Below are 21953 nucleotides of genomic sequence, written 5' to 3'. Positions count from 1 at the left end.
GCCAAGTGAGCTTTTCTCATCACTTGGCGTCCGGCGTCCGTCGTCGTCCGTCGTCGTCCGTCGTCGTTAACTTTTACAAAAATCTTCTCCTCTGAAACTACTGGGCCAAATCAAACCAAACTTGGCCACAATCATCATTGGGGTATCTAGTTTAAAAAATGTGTGGCGTGACCCGGTCAACCAACCAAGATGGCCGCCACGGCTAAAAATAGAACATAGGGGTAAAATGCAGTTTTTGGCTTATAACTCAAAAACCAAAGCATTTAGAGCAAATCTGACATGGGGTAAAAATGTTTATCAGGTCAAGATCTATCTGCCCTGAAATTTTCAGATGAATCGGTCAATCGGTTGTTGGGTTGCTGCCCCTGAATTGGTAATTTTGAAGAAATTTTGCTGTTTTTGGTTATTATCTTGAATATTATTATAGTTAGAGATAAACTGTAAACAGCAATAATGTTCAGCAAAATAAGATCTACAAATAGGTCAACATGACCAAAATGGTCAGTTGACCCGTTTAGGAGTTATTGCCCTTTATAGTCAATTTTTAACCATTTTTCGTAAATTAAAGTGATCTTTTACAAAAATCTTCTCCTCTGAAACTACTTGGCCAAATTAATCCAAACTTGGCCACAATCATCTTTGGGGTATCTAGTTTAAAAAATGTGTGGCGTGACCTGGTCAACCAACCAAGATGGCCGCCACCGCTAAAAATAGAACATAGGGGTAAAATGTAGTTTTTGGCTTATTACTCAAAAACCAAAGCATTTTGAGGAAATCTGACATGGGATAAAAATGTTTATCAGGTCAAGAACTATCTGCCCTGAAATTTTCAGATTAATCGGTCAATCGGTTGTTGGGTTGCTGCCCCTGAATTGGTAATTTTGAGGAAATTTTGCTGTTTTTGGTTATTATCTTGAATATTATTATAGATAGAGATAAATTGTAAACAGCAATAATGTTCAGCAAAATAAGATCTACAAATAAGTCAACATGACCAAAATGGTCAGTTGACCCCTTTAGGAGTTATTGCCCTTTATAGTCAATCTTTAACCATTTTTCATAAATCTAAGTAATCTTTTACAAAATCTCCACTGAAACTACTAGGCCACAATCATCTTTGGGGTATCTAGTTTGAAAAATGTGTCCGATGACCTGGCCATTCAACCAAGATGGCCGCCACGGCTAAAAATAGAACATAGGGGTAAAATGCAGTTTTTTGCTTATAACTATGAAACCAAAGCATCTAGAGCAAATCTGACAAGAAGTTAAATTGTTAATCAAGTCAATATCTATCTGCCCTGAATTTTTCAGATGAATTGGACAACTGGTTGTTGGGTTGCTGCCCTCCAATTGGTAATTTTTAAAGAAATTTTGCCGTTTTTGGTTATCTTGAATACTATTATAGATAGCGATAAACTGTAAACAGCAATAATGTTCAGCAAAGTAAGATCTACAAATAAGTCAACATGACCTAAATGGTCAATTGACCCCTTAAGGAGTTATTGCCCTTTATAGTCAATTTTTAACAATTTTCATTAATTTGGTAAATTTATGTAAATTTTTACCAAATATAATTCTCTGTTACTAATGGGCAAAGTTCATGATAGATATAATTGTAAGAAGCAAAATCGTTCAGTAAAGTAAGAACTTCAAACACATCACCATCACCAAAATACAATTTTGTCATGAATCCATTTGTGTCCTTTGTTTAATATGCACATAGACCAAGGTGAGCGACACAGGCTCTTTAGAGCCTCTAGTTTACTATTAACAAATGCAGCATCATTTATATTTAAACTATTCATCATACAATATTTCAGGCGATCTGCAAACATTTACTTTGGATTCATTGTTGATAACATTTTTATGAATAGGAAAACACTACAAAATCAAAACTTTTCATTCAGTTTCAAGGGTACACATTTTTGTACATAGGGGGAAAATTGTTCTTTTGTGTGGATATTTTGATTTCATGGTTTGCATATTTGCAAAGTAACTTATAGAAATTTGAAACATTCTTGAAAACATCATGTTCACTTATACCCATTAAATCAACAAAATTGATATCCTTCCAACATTGATTAATTAACAGTATTCTACTTTTTCTCAAACTGGTCTCCATGCAGTAATGCATCAAGATATCTTATCTGTATTCATTATTATTCATTGGATACCATATTATTATAGATTTCGTTGGTATTAAGTTTGACAAATTGAAACCAGCAATTATTCAGGAAAGTTCCCAAAGTACAGAATTTAGATTTCAGGAATCCATCTCTTAGGCCCGAGAACACAGTTATTTCGTAGTGCATTTCTTTTGGACAATAAATTCAAATTAAAAAAATCGCACCTGCATTTTCTCAAAAAGATTTTTACAGTGTAGTGTACTACCAGTGAGACAAATAATATCAATATTATAGAAACTTTTACCAGCTCTAACTCAAAATATTGACAATTCTGTGTTTAGGGGGTGTAAAAGTCAGTTTGACAGCTTCAGACGTGATAAAATTTGACCTTTTAGAACTAGACCAATTCACTACTTAACATAAAGATTCAGCACCCAAATATTTATGCCCCACCTACGATAGTAGAGGGGCATTATGTTTTCTGGTCTGTGTGTCCGTTTGTTCGTCCGTCTGTCCGTCTGTTCGTTCGTCCCGTCTGTTACACTTCAGGTTAAAGTTTTGGTCAAGATAGTTTTTGATGAAGTTGAAGTCCAATCAACTTGAAACTAAGTATACATGTTCCCTTTGATAAGATCATTCTAATTTTAATACCAAATTAGAGAATTTATTCCAATTTCACGGTCCAGTAAACATGGATAGTGCGAGTGGGGCATCCGTGTACTGTGGACACATTCTTGTTTTGACATGTAATAACATCCCCCTACTTATTATTTCATACATTTAATATCAAGAAATAAATTGGGAAAGTGTATCAAATAAAACATGCAAGTTATACACTGTTTACACTAGGGACTATATTCGTAGACAATGAAAACCAAAGGACAATAACTGTGTCCTTGGACCTATTGATGAACCACAATTTTAAATGTTCACCAAATTACACATTTTCTATATGCTAGTGTATAGACTTTGGCTATACAAGAAAATCAAATAGACACAAAAAGACAATAACATTGAGAATGGAAATGGGCAATGTGTCAAAGAGTTTTCCTTTATTCACAAGAGTTAGTACCCATAAAAATAAATGAATTTCATCACTTCTATTCTATTTATCTTTGTGGTGCTTTCCAAGCATTCTTACTGAATATGTCCATGTGTAGAGTCTTCTAATATTATGAGAATAAATCAAAAAAGAATATAATATCTAATAATTTCAGCACCTCATCAACCAAGATTGGATTGGCAGATGTGGTTCGCTGCTCTTGGTAACTATCAACATAATCCATGGTTTGTAACAATGGTGTATCGATTGCTTACTGGGCAGGAGGAGGTTCTAGAGTTGATCGCCAACAATCCATTCCCAGATGCTCCGCCAAAATATATTAGAGCCAAATTGTACCATTACCATTACACAAGTTCCAGCCAAACAAGGTAGATAATTTGTTAACTATCAGTTATTAGATGGTTACATGGAATAAAGAGGTCATTAGAAAGTTATTTTAAAGAAAGAGGTCATTTGAAGGATACTTTGAATAAAGAGGTCATTTAAAGGTTACAAGGAATAAAGAGGTAATTTGAAGGTTACAAGGAATAAAGAGGTCTTTTGAAGGTTACTTGGATTAAAAAGGTCATTTGAAAGTTTATGGAATTATGATGTCATATATAGCTTTTATGGAATACCTAGGTCATTTAAAGGTCACATAGAATAAAGAGGTCCATTAAATCAAGTGTGTTTATGTTTCACTTTTAATTCTTTTATTAAAAAGATAGGGAGTTAGAGCAAATTTGCATAGAATAAGTCCTAAGTGCTCAATATACTCACTTTATATAATTCCAAATGATAATTGTTGACAGATTGCCTTGCCTTACATATAATAAACAATCTTACATCTAATATATATAGAATAATAGGTAGTTGAGTTTTTGATACTGACTATATCATATGGAATATCTAGACGAGCTCGTTAGGGCGAGTTAAGATATTCAACATGATATAGTCAGTATCAAAAACGAAACTACCTATTATTCTGTTTATCAGTAATTATGACGTCACACAATGTTATGACGTCACACAGTGTTATGACGTCATGCAATGTATTACCTTATATTTTCAGTCAGCCAGTACGTTAATACTCGAAAATATTAGGCAGTAAGATTAAAGGGAAAATATACAAATTACCAATAAAAGATTGTAGAGTCTTTGAATCATTTATTATACTCAACACCAATTTAAATCATAAGATTTTTTTGTGAAAAGCTGGCATGAACCTTTATTAGAAATCTATATATCCAAAAGTTTGGAAAGCTACATGAAAACAACTGCTTACAGATCAAGAAAATCTGAAACTTTAGCCCAAAACTAACCAATGAAGATACATATTACATTCGATCAAAATAAGCTAAGTAAAGCAAATTAAAAAAATCTTTGAAAATAAGGTTGTTTTATTGGTTTTTAAAAAATGGCTACAGCAAAGAATTGTTGTATGCTTCCTACAAATGTTTTTCAATTGTAGATCCCCTAAAAATTGGTGGACACGGAAAGAAAAGTCTGAGTATTTACCTACTCTGAGTAAAGATACCTCTAGTTTATTGGATATTATAAAACATTATAAAGTGGTGAGTAACTACACTGAGTAAAGATACCTCTAGTTTATTAGATATTATAAAACATTATAAAGTAACTACACTGAGTAAAGATACCTCTAGTTTAATGGATATTATAAAACATTATAAAGTGGTGAGGAACTACACTGAGTAAAGATACCTCTAGTTTATTGGATATTATAAAACATTATAAACTGGTGAGTAACTACTCTTAGTAAAGATACCTCTAGTTTATTTGATATTATAAATCCAAATTCAGAGCTGTTTAAGGCTTGACTGTTGTATCCGTACTTGCCCCAACTGTTCAGGGTTTAAGTATTAAGCTGCGCCCTGTGGAGCATTTTATTTCTTTTAATCTATGATTCCAATGGATAAGTAATATTACAAGAAAAAGTTGTATTCAAGATTTTTTTATTTTTCTATTTGAATAAGTGATAGTATATGTTTCACTTTGTAAATACAGCTATTTTACAGACCACTTCTCATTTGGGAAAGAAATGATATGATTTTTGTTTTGTTTACCATCTGATTCCCAGATAAGAATTATAGGGTTAATCTTGGCTTCTTGGAAATGTTACCAGTTCAAAAATACACATTGAGAGCTGCCAAATTGATGGGAGGTGTAGTACTGTACAGAATTTTAGTATAACTTTTAACAATAAGTTTAAGGCGTTTTAAGGTTGAAAATATGCTACACAACCCTATGTTCATCATTACAAATTCATTGTAAAAGTGACACAGTTTTAGCTGTAAAAGGAGTCTTGGAAATTTCATTGTCTGGACTTACAGATACTTGTATAATATTTCTATTTTTATAATAATTTTATTTCCAACATTTGCATTTTACTATACAGGTAAAATGTATATATATTCATCAACCTTTTACTTTTACTTGTAAAGATTTGTAAGTTTTGTTAAGTATTTTTTGATGAAGGAACTGATCAAATTTCTTTTTTCAAAACCACTAGACCATGAAGTATAAAAATATTGTTTACAATTTATAAAATAACTGAATGTCAAGGTCTTTATATGCAGGAAGTGATCACACACCTGTACTTTAATAACTAAAAAAAAACACCTTTAAATAGGTCTAGTAATTTATCAGAAAAAAAAGACATATTTTCAGCTTATCATTGGTTCATATTTTTTATGGTAAACAAATCGGATATAGAATTATTTAATTGTATACATTTCTGGTTAGTTGGTTAAACTGGAACGAGTATGTTTGTGTGGTATCAGATACACGGTGGTGGAAACTAAAAAAACACATCCAGTGTGTGGATACATTGCATATATAGCAAAAGTGTCCCTTCTATGTAAGGACATATCTCCAACCTTATAATGTCTCAAATGAAAGAACTAGAAGACAAATCTTGTAAAGATTCAGACAAAAATGTTTATTTTAAGAAAATAAGATGCAAACATCATTTGGATTATGTGTGCAGTTTGTTTTGTGCAATATGTAATTAAAACATTTGTCTGAAATGTCTTACTGATATTCATAAATGGCATGATGTTATGGAAAAGGAAAATTATATAGATGAAATTAAATCTGTTGAGGGAATTCAAAATGAGAAAGAAAACCAAGACACTAAAACAATGTTAGAAGTTGGAATTCAAAGAGAAAAAGAAAACCAAGAGACTGAAACAATGTTAGAAGTTGGAATTCAAAGAGAGAAAGAAAACCAAGAGACTGAAACAATGTTAGAAGTTGGAATTCAAAGAGAGAAAGAAAACCAAGAGACTGAAACAATGTCAGAAGTTGGAATTCAAAGAGAGAAAGAAAACGAAGAGACTAAAACAATGTCAGAAGTTGGAATTCAAAGAGAGAAAAAAAACCAAGAAACTAAAACAATGTTAGAAGTTGGAATTCAAAGAGAGAAAGAAAACCAAGAGACTGAAACAATGTTAGAAGTTGGAATTCAAAGAGAGAAAGAAAACCAAGAGACTGAAACAATGTCAGAAGTTGGAATTCAAAGAGAGAAAGAAAACGAAGAGACTAAAACAATGTCAGAAGTTGGAATTCAAAGAGAGAAAAAAAACCAAGAAACTAAAACAATGTTAGAAGTTGGAATTCAAAGAGAGAAAGAAAACCAAGAGACTGAAACAATGTTAGAAGTTGGAATTCAAAGAGAGAAAGAAAACCAAGAGACTGAAACAATGTTAGAAGTTGGAATTCAAAGAGAGAAAGAAAACCAAGAGACTGAAACAATGTCAGAAGTTGGAATTCAAAGAGAGAAAGAAAACCAAGAGACTAAAACAATGTCAGAAGTTGGAATTCAAAGAGAGAAAGAAAACCAAGAGACTAAAACAATGTCAGAAGTTGGAATTCAAAGAGAGAAAGAAAACCAAGAGACTGAAACAATGTTAGAAGTTGAAATTCAAAGAGAGAAAGAAAACCAAGAGACTGAAACAATGTTAGAAGTTGGAATTCAAAGAGAGAAAGAAAACCAAGAGACTGAAACAATGTCAGAAGTTGGAATTCAAAGAGAGAAAGAAAACGAAGAGACTAAAACAATGTCAGAAGTTGGAATTCAAAGAGAGAGAAAAAAACAAGAAACTAAAACAATGTTAGAAGTTGGAATTCAAAGAGAGAAAGAAAACCAAGTCTTGAAGAGACTGAAACAATGTTAGAAGTTGGAATTCAAAGAGAGAAAGAAAACCAAGAGACTGAAACAATGTTAGAAGTTGGAATTCAAAGAGAGAAAGAAAACCAAGAGACTGAAACAATGTCAGAAGTTGGAATTCAAAGAGAGAAAGAAAACCAAGAGACTAAAACAATGTCAGAAGTTGGAATTCAAAGAGAGAAAGAAAACCAAGAGACTAAAACAATGTTAGAAGTTGGAATTCAACGAGAGAAAGAAAACCAAGACACTAAAACAATGTTTGAAGTTGCACTAGGAAATTCCTTAAACTCAACATTAGATTCTGAACAGGGAGAAATGAGAGAACAAATAGAGATTCAAGTTAGCAGACAATTTACAACGGATATAAATAACATTTTTTGTATGTCATCCTGTCATGACAGTTCCATGTGGATATCTGATGGTACTCATGACACTGTTATGCATTTAAAATTGACAAAAGAAAAGCCACAAATAATTTCACAGTTTAATATAGTTGTACATGACATGGCAATTACTCCATCTGGAGATCTGATTTTAGCAGTAGATGGTAACAAAACACTTCAGGTGGTTGACCAAAGAACAGGGGCATTGTCTAACTCTAAGTATACAGTATCATGGTATTTTTCAAGAGTGATGCCATTGTGTATCCATGTTACAAGGGACAAGGTCATTACAGGTTCTTTAGATGGCTACCATTTTTCATCCATTCTTACAGGAATGTTAAAATATTTAGGTGCTACTGGTTACAGTTCAGTGCTAGTGATGGATCATGAAGGAAATCATTTGAATTTATATGAAGTGGATAAAAACAGAAAACCATTATTTACAGTTCCAGAGAGAATTACCAGTACCAGTAATGGAAACATATGTGTGGTAGATGGTTTAGATATAAAGATTGTAATTCTTGGTCAGGCTGGAAATGTGGTAGGAACATATGAAGGCAATCCCAACATTAACTCCAAGCGGCGACCTTTTCACCCAGCTGACATTCTGACCACACCATCAGATAATATTGTTGTAGCTGACAGGAACAATCATACAATTCATATTTTAGATATGAATGGACAAATTATTGCTAACAAAAAACTGTCTGAAGTTGGAATCAGATTTCCCTATTCTCTTGGAACATCAGTGCCTGGATACTTCTTTATTGGATGTCATTCTCCAGAAACTGACAAAGCTAAACTTTATGAAGTAAAGTTTTCTGGATTTTGATGTCAATTAATAGAGATCTGTTCACTTTCAAAGATGAAATTCAGGTTAGAATGTCTTAGATATCGCAGTTAGGGCTGACACTGCTAAATTGAATTGAAAATGTTTGATTGAGTAATTAAAATTATCTCCCTCTGCTAACTATCATGACCATTGATAAATTGAAAGAGAAAATCACTTCTGCTATCTGATGCAAAATTTTCAATTTAATTACACCTTATGTAAGAATCCTGGGTTTTGATTGGTTGATAGCTAGTGTATTTTTCACCAATTCACTGGTATTTGTCAAAAGGATATGCCTTTTTAACCCTCTCTGCCGTGGTATTTGCCAAAAAATACTCTTTCCGACTGGACGCTTGTAACGTAATCGTAATTGTTATTATTATACAGCTGTTGCCATGAGATGTAATATACAATCTATGCAACATCTTTGTTGATTAAAAAAAAAAATAGGTTTTGCAGATATGAGAAGTTTATTGTGATATCTGACATTTTCTACCTTTTTGTTATTTAAACTTGAAATGTGATTGCTGTATTTTGGAGTTCTGTCTTAGGGTTCATGAACAAAAGATATAACTGATATAAATATCAAATGGGCTCAACAGAGTAGTGATGATAGCTAACTATGAAGGACTGATATAAATATCAAATCGGTTCAACAGAGTAGTGATGATAGCTAACTATGAAGGACTGATATAAATATCAAATCGGTTCAACAGAGTAGTGATGATAGCTAAGTATGAAGGACTGATATAAATATCAAATGGGCTCAACAGAGAGTGATGATAGCTAACTATGAAGGCGGTGGTAAATAGATATAGGAAGATGTGGTGTGAGTGCCAATGAAACAACTCTCCATCCAAATAACAATTTTTAAAAAAAGTAAACCATTATAGGTCAATGTATGGCCTTCAACACGGAGCCTTGGCTAACACCAAACAACAAGCTATAAAGGGCCCCAAAATTACTAGTGTAAAACAATTCAAAGGAGAAAAACAACGGTCTAATCTTTATAAAAAAAAAACAAGAAACGAGAAACACGTATATATTACATAAACAAACAACAACTACTGTACATCAGATTCCTGACTTCGGACAGGTGCAAACATTTGCAGCGGGATTATACATTTTAATGGATCCAAAACTTCTCCCTTTTTCTGAAACAATAGCATAACATCACAACATAGAAAAACACACAATAAAATATCAATTGGCAGACTTAACTCAATCAAAAAACATAAATTAATAAACAATGAAAGAATGTAAAGTATTGTTTGACATATAGTTAACAGTTTATACTTCCTTGTTCTCTAATTTTTGTGCTATTTTCACATTTCCTGACCGGTATGAGAAAAATAGTTCTCCTCACTAGTGAAAAATATGTTCTCGGCAAATGGTTAGTCGAAATTTGATTATGACGTCAAAATGTTTTGTTTTCTTCTCAATTTTCCTATTGTGACGTCATGAAAAAAGGCGACCTTGCCTAATGACGTCGCATATAAAGAGCACAATTTTCTGAAAATCTTTGAAAAAGAACGATAAAAAGCATTAGAGAAACAGATTCCGACACTATAACTCGTGTATTATGATATTTCTCCACTCTCTACAGTTAAATTTTATTATTTTAAGGGCTCGGCATGCCAAAATTTAACTGTCTCGAGTGGAGAAATATCGTAATACACTTGTTGCAGTGTAAGAATCTATATTTCTTTGGTCTTTTATAGTAGTTGTCTCTATGGCAATAATATATCAACACTTTATTTCACATGTATTGACTACCACCAGGGCGGATCCAGCCAGAATTTAGGTTGAGTTCCAACCATATGTCCCCATTTAAAATGCATTGATTATCCAAAAAAAGGAGGGTTCCAAAACCTCTTGAATGAGTTTATGAGTTTATTTAACTAAATGAAAAGCCATTTATTATTCTGAAAACTTTTTAGAATTGATACCTTAGCTGTGCTATTTTCTGATGTTTAAGCATTGCTTTAAACATTAAATCAGCAGCATGATGCATTTAAACAGTCACTGATATCAGACTCAGACTTCTCTTGAACTGAATTTTAAATGTATGTATTGTATTGCGTTTACTTTTCTACATTGGCTTGAGGTATAGGGGGAGGGTTGAGATTAACTTTTACAAAAATCTTCTTCTCTAATACTACTGGGCCAAATTAAACCAAACTTGGCCACAATCATCATTGGGGTATCTAGTTTTAAAAATGTGTCCAGTGACCTAGGTATCCAACCAAGAGGGCTGCCATGGCTAAAAATAGAACATAGGGTAAAATATGGATTTTAGCTTACAACTCTGAAACCAAAGCATTTGGAGACAAATTGTTTATCAAGTCAAGATCTTTCTGCCCTGAAATTTTCAGATGAATCGGATAACCGGTTGTTGGGTTGCTACACTTTAATTGGTAATTGAAAGGAAATTTTGCCGTTTTTTTGTAATTATTTTGAAAACTATTATAGAGAGAGATAAACTATAAACAGCAATAATGTTCAGCAAAGTAAGATCTACAAATAAATCAAATGACCAAAATTGTCCTCTTTAGGAGTTATTGCCTTTTATAGTCAATTTTACCAATTTTTCTTAAATTTTTGTAATCTTTTACAAAAATCTTTTCCTGAAACTACTAAGACAAAATGTAACCAGTGAAACTTGTCCACAATCATCATAGTATCTAGTTTTAAGAATGTGTCGGATGACCATGCCCGCGAACCAAGATGGTAGACATGGCTAAAAATAGTACATCTATATAGAGTAAAATGCAATTTCTGGTTTATATCTCCAAAACTGAAGCATTTAGAGCAAATCTGACTGGTGGCAAAAATGTTCATCAGATTTAGATATCTCTGCCCTGAAATTTTCAGACAAATCTGACAACCAATTATTGGATTGCTGCCCCTGAGTTAGTAATTTTATGGAAATTTTGATTTTTTTTGCTATTATCTCAGATATTATTATACATGTAGTATCTAATGATATCTTATACTGTAAATCATGATTTTAACCTTATTTTACATGATTTCCAAAGCATCAGTAAGTACAGGTGAGCGACACAGACTCTTAAGAGCCTTTAGTTTTATTTAAATATTAAGGACGTTAGTTTTCTCGTTTGAATTGTTTTACATTGTCATATCAGGTTCTATTGTAGCTGACTATGCGGTATGGGCTTTGTTCATTGTTGAAGGCTGTACAGTGACCTATAGTTGTTAATGTCTGTGTCCTTTTGGTCTCTTGTGGACAGTTGTCTCATTGGCAATCATACCACATCTTCTTTTTTTATATTAAAAGACAATATAAACATTAAATGCAGCCATCAAAGAACACTTGACAAGATGTCAACCTACTTCCTGCTTGAAATTTCTGCCAATTTCCTCCCCTTTCCCCCCCCCCCCCCAAAAAAAAAAAATCATTACATGTTTATATATTGATTTTTGATTTGATTCATACATTTTATGCATTATTTCAATTTTGCAATTCAAATGATTGGAATTATTTTTGCAATCCACAATATTATGAAATGGATTGTTATTCCAATCATTTGTTATTCTATAAAAATTAAGGAGATGTGGTATGATTGCCAATGAAACAACTATTCACCAAAGTTTTATTAAAATGAATTGTATAAATTATAGGCAACCGTACAGCTTTTAATTATGAAAAACCCATACTGTAGGGTCGACTTTAAAAGGACATGACATGAAATCTATGACACAATTCAGTTGAGAAAACTAACATCCTTATTAATTACAGAACAGTTTATGAAAACCAAATATGACAGACATGAACCTATGACAACCACTAAAATCTCCAATCACCTTTGAATTGTTTTGTATGATGTTTTTTGTTGGGTTTTTTTTTTTTACAGTAAAACCAGATATCCTATAAAATGTATGATACAGATACAGTTTAATTAATGATCTTATTTCCAATAAAACAATGAACCTGAACTTCTCTTGAACTGAATCAAGGGTTGAGATCTCATAAACATGTTTAACCCCGCCGCAATTTTGCGCTTGTCCCAAGTCAGGAGCCTCTGGCCTTTGTTAATCTTGTATGATTTTTTGCTCACTTTTCCTAAAAGGAAATGTGAGCTTTTGCCATCACTTGGCGTCCGTCGTCGTAAACTATTTCAAAGATCTTCTCCTCTGAAAATACTGAACCAATTACAACCAAACTTTAGCTGAATGATCCTAAGGGTATCTAGAATAAATATTGTGTTTTATTTTCCATTTTGTGAAAAAAACATGGCCGCCATGGCTAAAAATAGAACATGGGGGTAAAATGCAGTTTTATATCTCAAAAACGAAAGCATTTAGAGCAAATCTGATGTGGGGTAAAAATGTTCATTAGGTCAAGATCTATCAGCCCTGAAATTTTCAGATGAATCAAACAACCCATTGTTGGGTTGCTGCCACTTAATTGGTAATTTTAAGGAAATTTTGCAGTTTTTGGTCATTATCTTGAATATTATTATAGATAAAGATAAACTGTAAACAGCAAAAATGATCAGCAAAGTAAGATCTACAAATAAGTTAATATGACCAAAATTGTCAATTGACCCCTTAAGGGGTTATTGTCCTTTAATGACAATTTTTCACAATTTGTTCATCATATTTGCTAACTTTAAAAAATCTTCTCCTCTAAAACTACTCAACCAAACTTCAACTGAATGATCAGTAGGGTGTATAAAATAAAATTTGTGTTTTATTTTCTATTTCGTCAAAAACATGGCCGTCATGGTTAAAAATAGAACACAGGGTAAAATGCAGTTTTTGGCTAATATCTCAAAAACTCCAGCATTTAGAGCAAATAAGACAAGAAGTTAAAGTATTTATTAGGTCAAGGTCTACCTGTCCTGAAATTTCCAGCCGAAATTGGGTAACTGGTTTTTCAGGTATAATGCCCCTGAATTGATGATTTTAAAGAAATTTTGCAGTTTTTGGTTATTATCTTGAATATTATTATAGATACAGATAAACGGTTAATAGCAAAAATGTTAAGCAAAGTAAGATCTACAAATAAGTCAATTTGACCAAAATTGTCAATTGACCCCTTAAGGAGTTATTGCCCTTTAAAGACTTTTTTCACAATTTGTTCATCATGTTGACTTACTTTAAAAAATCTTCTCCTTTGAAACCGCTGTATCAATTTCAGCCAAACTTAGGCTAAATGAGTTTCAGAGTATAAATTTTATATCTTATTTCCTTGTATGTCAAGAAACATAGCTCCTATGGCTAAAATAGAACATAGGAGAAAATGATTTTTTTTTTTGGTTTTGAAGAAAATAGAACGATTCAAAGAAAATTGAAATAAATTGAAAAGCCAAAATAATCATTGATGAGAGATTTAACCCAAAAAATTAAGGTGAGCGATTCAGGCTCTTGAGAGCCTCTTGTTAATTTTAGTTTCTTGTGTATTATTCGGGGTTTAGTGTGACTTCCATTATCACTGTACTAGTATACATATTTTTTATGGGCCAGCCGAAGGACACCTAAGGGTGCTGGAACTCTCGCTACATTGAAGACCCATTGGTGACCTTCGGCTGTTGTCTGCTCTATGGTCGGGTTGTTGTCGCTTTGACACATTCCCAATTTCCTTTCTCAATTTCAACCTCCAAATTAAATTGTAACTTTGTGACTTGTTCCTATGCAAATGTTAACAGGCGTATAATCCCTGGATCTGCCAATGCTTGAAATAATAGTCATTTTTACTGAGTAATAACTGCATATTATTATAAATTTCAGGAACCTGTAAAAAGGAAACCTCAAAGTTTGACATTTGTTGGTAATTCTGTAAAGTGGCTGAGAGAGAAGATAGGACAACCAGAGGGATTCATATTTACCATGTCGACATTCACAGCAGCCTTAGTTATAAACTTTCTAAGCTGGATACAGATCTTTTAGTTTATAAATTATGGCTGAATATGGCTGAAAACAGAGTCAATTAAGGGTGGTTGGTGATACATGGTCATCAAATTCACCCAGAAAAGATTAATACAAATTAAAATAATTAATTGAACAAAAATAATTTTCAATATTATCGATTAAAGAAAAACTGTTCTTGCTGAACAATTCCAGTCTAGTGTCAGGTCTTTAAAAGTTTGAAAATCCTAATATCAAAAATAATTTACTAATTTAAAACTATTAGATAAATCAGGGGCAGATCCAGCTATTTTTAAAAGGGGGTTCATAAACTTGGAGATGGGGGGTCCCAACTACTACTTTATGTCCTCATTCAAATGCATTAATTGTCAAATTAAGGGGGGGACGACCTTCCCCCTGGATCTGCATTTTTAAATGATAATTGTTAGGTTGTTGCAGAATGTAGATTAACATTTCAATTGTGTTGTTAAGCTTTGATGTTGAAAGTTCTTTTCAACCAAATTTACAGATATTAAAGATTCTGTGTAAACCATATGATGTTTTAGCCCACTTTATAGTCCATATGACCAGTATAACCTTATGTCATCACTGGGCTTCTGTCAACCCTTCTTCACTCTGTTCATTACCTTTTCATATTTTAAACTTCCCTTCTGAACTCACAAAAGCCAATTTAAAATGAAAATTGTACGAAAAATTGTTTATAACCACCTTGCTAAAGATTCTAAATACAACAACAAAAGATTTAGTTTTTACTGGAAGTTGTTGGTTCTGGATGGTCAGATTAATAATTTCTTCTAAATCCTTCAAACTAAATCATTTTGAAACATCATATACAGGCAAGATGATTTAGAATTCCTCTGTTTAATCATCCTTGTAAAAATACTACTGTGGATTCATTCATTTTCGTGGGTACCAATTTTCGTGGATTAAGAAAAACTTGCATATTCGTGGATATTTAATTTCGTGGTTTTGCTGAAGTCTGCATACAAACCTATAGAAAAATTATCATTCGTTGAATATTTAATTTCGTGGTTTGACTGTGCCCACGAAATCCACGAAAATTGGTATCCAACGAATAATAATGAATCCACAGTAACCAAATCTTGATAAAGTTGATAAGAATCTTGATAAAGGTGCAGTATCCTTTAAACAGATTTATCATATAATGCAAATTGGAAGGCATTTTAGATAGCAATGATTACAAAATGATTCCCATTGAAATTATTTAAAATTTAACCAAAATAATAGACTGAGCAACAACTTTCCATAGATAATATATATAAAACCCTTTGATAAAAATATCATTTCTTCCATTCAGTCAAAAAGTTGCCTGGTAAAGTTATGGTTACTATAGTTGAATTGCTCAGGTTAATTACTGCCAAAGTTAAGGCGTTAGAATAGGTTTTTTATGGTAAAAAAGTTCACATTGATGACAATTACCATAAATACATTTAAGCAATACATGTACAACCACTACAGAGCCTCTCTTGTTATTTTTTATTTTTATACGACCGCAAATTTTGAAAAAATTTTCGTCGTATATTGCTATCACTATGGCGTCGTCGTCGTCGTCCGAATACTTTTAGTTTTCGCACTCTAACTTTAGTAAAAGTGAATAGAAATCTATGAAATTTTAAAACAAGGTTTATGACCATAAAAGGAAGGTTGGTATTGATTTTGGGAGTTTTGGTCCCAACATTTTAGGAATTAGGGGCCAAAAAGGGCCCAAATAAGCATTTTCTTGGTTTTTGCACTATAACTTTAGTTTAAGTTAATAGAAATCTATGAAATTTTGACACAAGGTTTATGACCACAAAAGAAAGGTTGGGATTGATTTTGGGAGTTTTGGTTTCAACAGTTTAGGAATTAGGGGCCAAAAAAGGGCCCAAATAAGCATTATTCTTGGTTTTTGCACAATAACTTTAGTGTAAGTAAATAGAAATCAATGAAATTTAAACACAATGTTTATGACCACAAAAAGAAGATTGGTATTGATTTTGGGAGTTTAGGTCCCAACAGTTTAGGAATTAGGGGCCAAAAAGGGACCCAAATAAGCATTTTTCTTGGTTTTCGCACCATAACGTTAGTATAAGTAAATAGAAATCAATGAAATTTAAACACAAGGTTTATGACCATAAAAGGAAGGTTGGTATTGATTTTGGGAGTTTTGGTCCCAACAGTTTAGGAAAAAGGGTCCCAAAGGGTCTAAAATTAAACTTTGTTTGATTTTATCAAAATTGAATAATTGGGGTTCTTTGATATGCCGAATCTAACTGTGTATGTAGATTCTTAACTTTTGGTCCCGTTTTCAAATTGGTCTACATTAAGGTCCAAAGGTCCAAAATTAAACTTAGTTTGATTTTGACAAAAAATGAATCGGTTGGGTTTTCTTAGAATGTACTTAGATTCTTGATTATTGGCCCAGTTTTCAAGTTGGTCCAAATCTGGGTCCAAAATTAAACTTTATTTGATTTCATCAAAAATTGATAAATGGGGTTCTTTGATATGCCAATTCTAACTGTGTATGTAGATTCTTCATTTTTGGTCCCGTTTTCAAATTGGCCTACATTAAGGTCCAAAGGGTCCAAATTGAAACTAAAGTTTGATTTTAACAAAAATTAAATTCTTGGGCCTCTTTGATACGCTGAATCTAAACATGTACTTAGATTTTTGATTATGGGCCCAGTTTTCAAGTTGGTCCAAATCAGGATCTAAAATTATTATATAAGTATTGTGCAATAGCAAGTCTTTTCAATTGCACAGTATTGTGCAATGGCAAGAAATATCTAATTTCACAACATTGTGAAATAGCAATTTTTTTTTTAATTAGAGTTATCTTTCTTTGTCCAGAATAGTAAGCAAGAAATATCTTATTGCAAGATTTTTTTTTAATTGGAGTTATCTTTCTTTGTCCATAATCAACTTAAATCTTTGTTATATACAATATACAATGTAAATGAATCTAAATTGAAAACTATTCACTTTTATCTACCAACTGATAAATTTAAATAATCTTTACCATTCAGTGATAACAAGCAGTTTTTTTACACCTTAATATTTTATGATGTAATTAAATGAGTAGTTATTGTTGCAAACTCCATTAGAATATTTTAATTGAGATTAGTTTTGGAATAAGGGAAAGGGGGATGTGATTAAAAAATTGGGTTTAATTTTTCTCATTTGAAATTTTATAAATTAAAAGAAAATTTCTTCAAACATTTTTTTGAGAGGATTAATATTCAACAGCATAGTGAATTGCTCTAAGAGAAAACAAAAATTTTAAGTTCATAAGAACACATTCATTCTGTGTCAGAAACCTATGCTGTGTCAACTATTTAATCACAATCCAAATTTAGAGCTGAATCCAGCTTGAATGTTGTGTCCATACTTGCCCCAACCGTTCAGGGTTCAACCTCTGCGGTCGTATAAAGCTACGCCCTGCGGAGCATCTGGTTTGTATTTAGTGTTGTTTATTATAAGTAGCCCTTAAACTGTACATGATTACATCTGTCAATATATATGTATATTAACATTTATGTGCCATTTTGTAAATAGTTCTGGAAATCCAAAAACAGTAGGTCTCTTCATAAAATAAAAAACGATATCAATTATTTATTCTATTTATTACTTTTCTAAGATGGACACATATCTTTTATTTTTTTCTTATTGGTAACATATGGACTAAAGTATATTTTAGTTGAAAGATTTTAGTGAGGTCAGCGGAGCATCACTATTTATCTACTCATGGTCAAAAGAGCAGCATATTTTTTGCTTTGTTTTTTTTTAGTTTCTATAACTATATACAAACTAGGTTTGACTTTTACTTTTATATGTTTATACAAATAATTATACTATCAGCTTCATGGTGTTAGATATATTTGTGTATCCATGGAGACTATTTAAAGAAAGAAGATACATGAGTAGTTTTTGATTGTTTTTTCTCCATTTTGTTTTGGATAGATTTAAGTGAATAAGAGAACTTGTTTATTGAATTTAAGATTTTCAGGATTTCTCTTGGCATAAAAATATATATGATATAATAATTTAATTTTGGATTTTAAAAAAAAATCTCGTCTTCTGATTGGCTGACAGCATTTTTTGTATCAGCTCATAGACAAAATGTTTGTCAGGTGACAGAACATCATCAATGTTTTCATAATTTATTCAGGCTTAAAATGAAATTTAAAATTAAAATTATAAGGAATGACTGTACAATAAATGTGGTGCACACTGAATTACCCGTATAGCGTGTTATTTTAAAGTGTGCACCACATTTTTGATGACATTTCAAATAGACAGAAAAAATATTACAGTCATTCCTTAAATAAAATATTTCATTCTTTTAATATGTATTTTTTAAGTAGTGGAATGAAGGAATATGATTTACCTATTACATTTTAGATATCCCCTTTATGATCTTTATTTCAGAATTTTGTTAAGTTACATTTTTCATGTTCTAATTACTTTGTGTTTGCAATTTTAAGACAAAAATTGCACAGAAAATTCCAAAGCCCATATGTAGTTAAGTTTTATTACTTGTCTCTCTTAGCAATTAAATCAGGTGCATAATACATTGCCTTTTTATATGTGTATTTGTCTTATTATACACTTCCTGTAAACATATTGAAAATTCTTTTTGAACCTTAAAATATACTGTGAATTCATTATTATTCATTGAGTACCAATTTTTGTGGGATTCGTGGTTACAGGTGAACCACAAATTCAAATGTTCAACAAACTCATATTTTTAATAGGCTCTATATACAGAGCTTGGCAAAACCACAAATTCAAATGTCCACGAATATGCAAGTTTTCAGCAATCCACGAAAATTGTTACCCACAAAAATAGATGACTCCACAGTAACCTAATGTAAAAACATAGGAAATAATATTTTAGCTTGGAGTTTGTTATTTCATGTGTTGTTCAGATGCTACGAGACTTACTCTCAGTATTAGTCATATAGCTAGGTGTGAGGCTGCATCTAGGGAAAGTATTTCATTTGCACAAAGGGAGATTACTCTAACATTTATTTTACACCTCTGACTGGTATGATGTTTTGTGTTTGAGTTTATTTCTCATAGTCATGAAGTAAGAGATGTAGAACCATTTGTCTTTACATAATGATGTATCTAACCAAATAGTGCACATGTTTGTTATGTTTGAATTCTTTTTTCAAGTTTGTACTTTTAATTATTCCTTTTATAGCATCTGGAGACAATATATTGAAAGTCTTTTTTAATTTGTATTGTTAGGTTGTTGTTAAATTGACATATATACCATATCTGTTAATTACATATATATTAAAAGTTCATCCTGTTTGAATTATGCAATGCATGTGTTCTTATGTATTATAGTTATTATACAGTATATTGCTTAGCAACAGAAAGGAATTTTGATGCAATTGTGTGAAAAAAGTTAAAAAAGCAATTATTTAATCAAGCTTATAGTTGTGTGTTTTGTATTTGTAAAAAGGAGTACATTTTAAAATTTTCCTAGTATGTTTTTACTCCTGTTTTTTGTTAAGCAATGCATTAAAAAAAATGTGCACAGCTACTAGTGTTACTTTCATGGGGAAGTTTAAAAAATTGAATCAGAGTATTTTATCCACCCACAAAGATGGCCACTGTTGCTTAGAATATAACAAAGGGTTAAAATACATTTTTTTTGGCTAAAAAACTAAAGAAGTACAAGCTCAATTAATGACCTAGTAAAATTTAGCATCAGGTCAAGGTCTATCTTAAGAAATTTTTTGAAATTATTGCACCTTAGATGTAAATGCTTTGGCAAATTTCTGGGTAATTTTCTTGCAAACTAAAACAAACAAAGAGAAATTTTAAAAGTTAAAATTACCACAACAACAAGATTATATAAATGTTAACTTGGGTAGAAATTGACTATTGACCCATTAGGTTCTGTTGCCTTTGAAATATACTTTTTACCCTTTTGCATTTTTTTCTGGAAACTAAAATTGATTAAGAAAATCTCTCAATCTTACAAATTATGAAATAATCAGCAAAATAAGATCTAGAAATAAGTCAACGTGTACGAAATTGTCAGTTGACCTTTATAGAAGTTACTGCCCTTGAAAGATGATTTTTATTTATTACCTATTTTGAGTATTTGGTGATCATCATTACTAGATCTTAAAAAAAGGCCACATAATAAGATTTACAAATAAGCAAACAACTGATTGCAATAAAAATTTTGATATCAAAATGACATTTTATTATCAGGTGAACAATTCAACCACTTGGGAGCCTCTTGTTTCAATCATTGTTATTTCTACAACTTTTTTGTACAGTTTGAAATTATTCTGTCCATATTTTCATTTTACTTTTTTTTTGTATCTGAAAAAAACCCAAGCACACAGAACTCTCTACTTTGACATATACATAAGTCAGAAAGACTTTACCTTTTTGTAAATGTTATTTTTAATTTTAGCTGTATACATAAATGGTTACATATAGCTACATAAAAAGTGCTGTTAAATGGTTAAATTTTGTTATATTTTTTAATTACAAAAAATAATATATGAATATCTTGTGCAGGATTTAGGAATAATTTTATTCAGGTAAAACTTTATTATATAGTAATTATATCTCTGTTTTGTTGTGGAAATGACATATATAAAATGTATGTTTAGAGGGTAAAGATTATACATTTACATTAATGTGCATTGTGTGCATGTGTGTTAGTTATATATAGCATGTTATTGATTATATGTGTATACTTCTGTCTCAATACTAAATAAAGGATTGATCTGCTTGATGCATTGAATTTTGTTGGGATTGGAACAAACAAAAAGGGAGTGATTGGACAGAGTTAAAATATGCAAATACCTTAACACATTTGCATGTCAGTTTTGATGATTTGGCCTTCTTAGACAGGGCAGCTCAGGATTTCGTGATTGACCCTTTCAGGATCCGGGAATTCTTTTTTCAAATTTCAGCCAAATCAGGTTTTCCTGACCTCTCTTTCATTTGCTCAGACATCAAAGTACCAATCATTTGCTCTTTTCACTTAAACATGTAAAGACTAAAATTGATCATCAAATATTTTTTATCATAAGAATTTTTCTGAAATTAGTTACTGATTTTAAGTAACAATACTCAGTTACTTATAGTTATTGTAAAGGAGTCCCTCTGATCATTTCTAAACCCTAATGGTACATTAGTTAGGTTGGTTCTTTAGAAACATGACTGGTCAACAAAACATATGTACTAGCACATGTATTTGTTGTAAAGGGTATATATATATATATATTGAAATTTGACATATTGACCTTGCCTGTCCTTATTTGCACTCTCTGATAGACTATGGATAATTAATGTCTTTGGATTAGGTATCATATTAATATAAAAAAGAAGATGTGGTAAGATTGCCAATGAGACAACCCCACAATAAGTATATTTTGTATGTGCATTCAATGTAAGAAGTATATGTACATCTTATTGTTTAATCTGACCGTTAATCAATTTTGCAAAGTTG

The 21953-nt window shown here is 31.6% G+C and overlaps 1 protein-coding gene across 2 annotated transcripts in view; it reads left to right on the top strand.

Moving 5' to 3' along the window:
- The window catches only part of LOC134685236 (lipase maturation factor 2-like), a 53814-nt gene extending 32581 nt beyond the window's left edge, over positions 1–21233 (top strand). For both annotated transcript variants that reach the window (XM_063544760.1, XM_063544759.1), the window contains exons 14-16: positions 3344–3557; positions 4640–4742; positions 14327–21233. In XM_063544760.1, the coding sequence (XP_063400830.1) occupies positions 3344–3557; positions 4640–4742; positions 14327–14485 (476 nt within the window). In that variant the 3' untranslated portion in view covers positions 14486–21233. The remainder of the gene's footprint in view (positions 1–3343; positions 3558–4639; positions 4743–14326) is intronic.
- Positions 21234–21953: the final 720 nt, after the last annotated feature.

The sequence above is a fragment of the Mytilus trossulus genome, chromosome 9 (assembly GCF_036588685.1).
Source record: "Mytilus trossulus isolate FHL-02 chromosome 9, PNRI_Mtr1.1.1.hap1, whole genome shotgun sequence".
NCBI classification, from domain to species: domain Eukaryota; kingdom Metazoa; phylum Mollusca; class Bivalvia; order Mytilida; family Mytilidae; genus Mytilus; species Mytilus trossulus.
Note: the sequence above shows the minus strand (reverse complement) of the source record. Positions and strands in the feature narration are given on the sequence as shown.